This window comes from Echinococcus granulosus (genome assembly GCF_000524195.1).
Source record: "Echinococcus granulosus chromosome Unknown EG_S00237, whole genome shotgun sequence".
In the NCBI taxonomy this organism is placed as follows: domain Eukaryota; kingdom Metazoa; phylum Platyhelminthes; class Cestoda; order Cyclophyllidea; family Taeniidae; genus Echinococcus; species Echinococcus granulosus.
The window spans coordinates 30000-33323 of record NW_020170617.1 but is presented as its reverse complement, the minus strand read 5'-3'; the positions used below and the strand labels follow the sequence as shown (position 1 = coordinate 33323).

The following is a 3324-nucleotide window of genomic DNA, read 5'->3' as shown; positions in this document are numbered from 1 at the left end:
GGCCAAATTGCATCCCACTTCAGCGGCAGCGGTGTTGACGAGAAGTCTCTCCGTGACATCCAATGTGAAAAGACGTTTGCTGAAGCACTAATTCATGCTGCTTCTAGATTTTACCATGGCATTCACAAAGTAATCACTGCTTAAACCGCATCCGCGCATAAGTTTATCCAAATCTGGAATGCAGCATATGCTGCAAGAAGACTGTTATTTTTATCATCTGCTAAATATAATGCTGTAGAAGCGGTGCTTAAATCTGCAGAATTTGCGGATGAAGCTAAAAGGAGAGAATTGTGATATTTATTAGCTGGCATTAGTGTATACCTCTCGTTTGAATGTTCTGACATACCCTTGAATTTCTTCTGCTGTGTCTTGGTGAATGGTCTGGTCACTGGACAGAAGGACTGGTTAAGAATGACTTCTGACCCAACAAAAGACTTCCGCATTATAAAAGGAGAAGTGATGCCCTCAATTTTGGCAAAATGTGTGAGAACTGACCAATACTAGAAGCATTATGTGGTGAAGAGGATTGGAAAAAACACAAAACAAAATCGGAACGTGGCATGGGTAGTGAAGTAATAATTCACACTATTTATTTGAATGTGCATATCAAAAGCAACCGATTATCAGGTTCAATTAACACTTCGAATTCAACTAGTATTTCGTTGTCCATCTTCTCTATTCCCTTCTGGGGTAATTTTCCCTTCCACAAAAACCTGATGCAGTTGCACACATCCTGCAAAAAAGGCAAAGATTTGTGACCACGGCCCCAAGCACTTATCTTTAATCGAACGTGGTCGTGTCAATAACATGATTAGTGAAAACTTCTCCACATTTTCGCATTTGAAAACAGCATATGGCCAATTTGGCTAGATAGGAAAGAAAACATGTAGAAATAGATAGGTAGGCCTAGGTGCACACAATTTGAAAACAAACAGGTCCATTCTGCCAGTTCTGACATATCCGCTGATTCACGGATACATTGTTCTCAATTAGAAAAATTTGTCCGCCTCTCCGTTTGTGTGGTAGCGCAGCTCAAAATATGCATCTTTCTAAGAAAAAACGTTGTCTTATGCAAAGATAGTAAAAGGATGGATAGAAAATATGCAAATGCATACGTGAGTAAAAGGGTAGAAGAATGGGGAGGTAGGTATCCAGTGTTTTCATCACAAGTAGATTTAGGCCATATACCTGTGAATAATGGGCTTAACTTAGCAAAATACGTATAACTTCTAAAAAAGAAAAATAAGTAATTTGTGGGAATTTGGCATTGCATCAAAAGTACACAAATATATAATTATAAAGATTGCAATTTTTTCAGACCAATATTTCCGCACCAAAAAATATTTAAAATACAAATGTATATATGTGTTTGAAAGTTCGTTTTTAATGTTTTTTAAATGCTGCCCTAAAATTTTTCTAAACCCATTCCGGTTTGTTCGACTACATATTTGAATCACATCTGGATGCTCATGGGTGTTTTGATCTTTGGTGTGCAGCAAAGTTCTTTTTATCAGACTCGTTATGTAAAGGATGCAGGCGATTAAGAGGAATCAATTGTCGTATTTGCTATTTTTTCACCTTAGCAGTCTGTATATAAGGAATATAGTGGCTCCACGGGTTGAAAGTCGTTTTTTTCACTTGACGAATGTGTCTGTGTTGAACGTCGGGAATAACCGAATGTGATCAGTTGGCATGTCTCTGCACTTATTGCATTTGACTTGCCTCTGTTGGAAGTAGAGGCTGTTGGCAACTTTGCCAAGTTTTGATGGAGTCTATTCTAACCTGCAGTCCTGGTTACTTGGACTTGCCGGAGAACGGAATCGCTTGGCTTTCGAAGGACCTTTGAAAAGAGGAGAATCTGGAACATCTGCCAATAACAAGTAATTGCTGTTATGTTATGTCAAATATTGTTCATGCGTAGACATGCTCTTAAGTGTTGGGAGATGCGTAATTGACATCCTTATTAGTATATTTAGACAATCACATATGAATGCTTGATACGGCATCACCTCACTCTTCGTTTTCACAGATAACACGCAGGGAGTATTGGCGAGAAGTTCTTTATCTGTAGAAATGGAAAGGTAATTTGCGGAGAATGAAAGAGGCGGTGGAATGCATTCGATAACCTGTATCCTGATTCTCATTTGATCCCTAGCTAGAGCTTCCTCTATCAAGAGTGTTCCGCGGTTAGTCGCTGGGAATGCACTCGCAACCGTTTGAGACAAGGCTGAGTCAGCGTCGACTGGGTAGTCTGTTTTCTTTTCACATTGCTTTTGTTCCTTGTCGACCCCTAGACAAGTATTTATAAACATTCTAGCCCTCTCATAGTGATCCCAAAATGACAGCATTACTGTTCAGTGCTTTGTTTTTAGGTCCATATATGTATCATTTTCCTTCCGTATGTTCTGCTGTTTTTCGCTACCTGCTCACTGCAGTTCTTCTACGTCCGCTTATTGCCGCCCATAACTGCCTGTAAAGTTTAGCAGATAATATAACTAGGATGTGAGAATGAGGAAGATAATTTACTTTTTAGCTGTTGTCACATCCAGTTTGCTCGTCACTATGCAGTTATGTTTACAACTTGCAGAAGTGTTAAATATTCGTTAGGGTGAATATTGGCCCTTGAAAAATATTCCGAGTAGCATACGTGTTAAGGGGTAACATTCTAATTACAGAGGAGAAAATTTCAAGGCACTGAACTCCTTACTGCTCTTCATGACTCGTGTATGATGAGAAAATTGTCCATTTGCGTCGTTTCAAGCACGGGTGGGATTATTCGCTTGGGTAAACTGGGACCTTCGTGATTTTCTTACTCCTACATCGCCCTTCGATTTTTGGTCCGGCAGAAAGGTCACTGCCGTGGTGGGTCCCTCCTCGGGCCTCGAGGATCGCACCAACGTTGCTTCAGCGCTCACGGTCGTACGCTCTCCAGTGCTCCTGGCGTGATCGACCTCATATGCGCCTCCGACTCTTATTACACGTTAGTTTTCCCTCACTTCCGGTCTTACTTATTTCCTCTTCCCCTCTCAAAAGTTGGCGACAGGTTTGTTACTTGGATTAGTAGTATTTGTGTGTTCACTTGATTAGTTTATCCAACTTTGTACCAAGCATAAATAAGTGCACTTGACTGACTACAGCTCTTCAGCCGTAACAGTCATTCAACGAATCCAAACGGAAGTGAATGTCAATTTGGGAAGAAAAAATAATACTTGAGCTCAAAAGTTCGTAATGCAGATAAGAATGAGCAAGACTTAGAAGCCATGAGAATGATTTGCTTTTAGGCTTTGCTCGCATAAGCATATGTGTATAAATGGAGGTGATTCA

The 3324-nt window shown here is 40.2% G+C and overlaps 1 protein-coding gene across 1 annotated transcript in view; it reads right to left on the bottom strand. All coding sequences in view use genetic code 11, as the record gives it.

Moving 5' to 3' along the window:
• Positions 1 to 1229: 1229 nt before the first annotated feature.
• Positions 1230 to 3324, bottom strand: part of EGR_10583 (hypothetical protein) — a gene marked incomplete at both ends in the record, with an annotated part of 6663 nt that continues 4568 nt past the window's right edge. Inside the window, 2 exons of the mRNA XM_024499832.1 lie at positions 1230 to 1503; positions 1783 to 1887. Coding sequence (XP_024345753.1) covers positions 1230 to 1503; positions 1783 to 1887 — 379 coding nt within the window. The remainder of the gene's footprint in view (positions 1504 to 1782; positions 1888 to 3324) is intronic.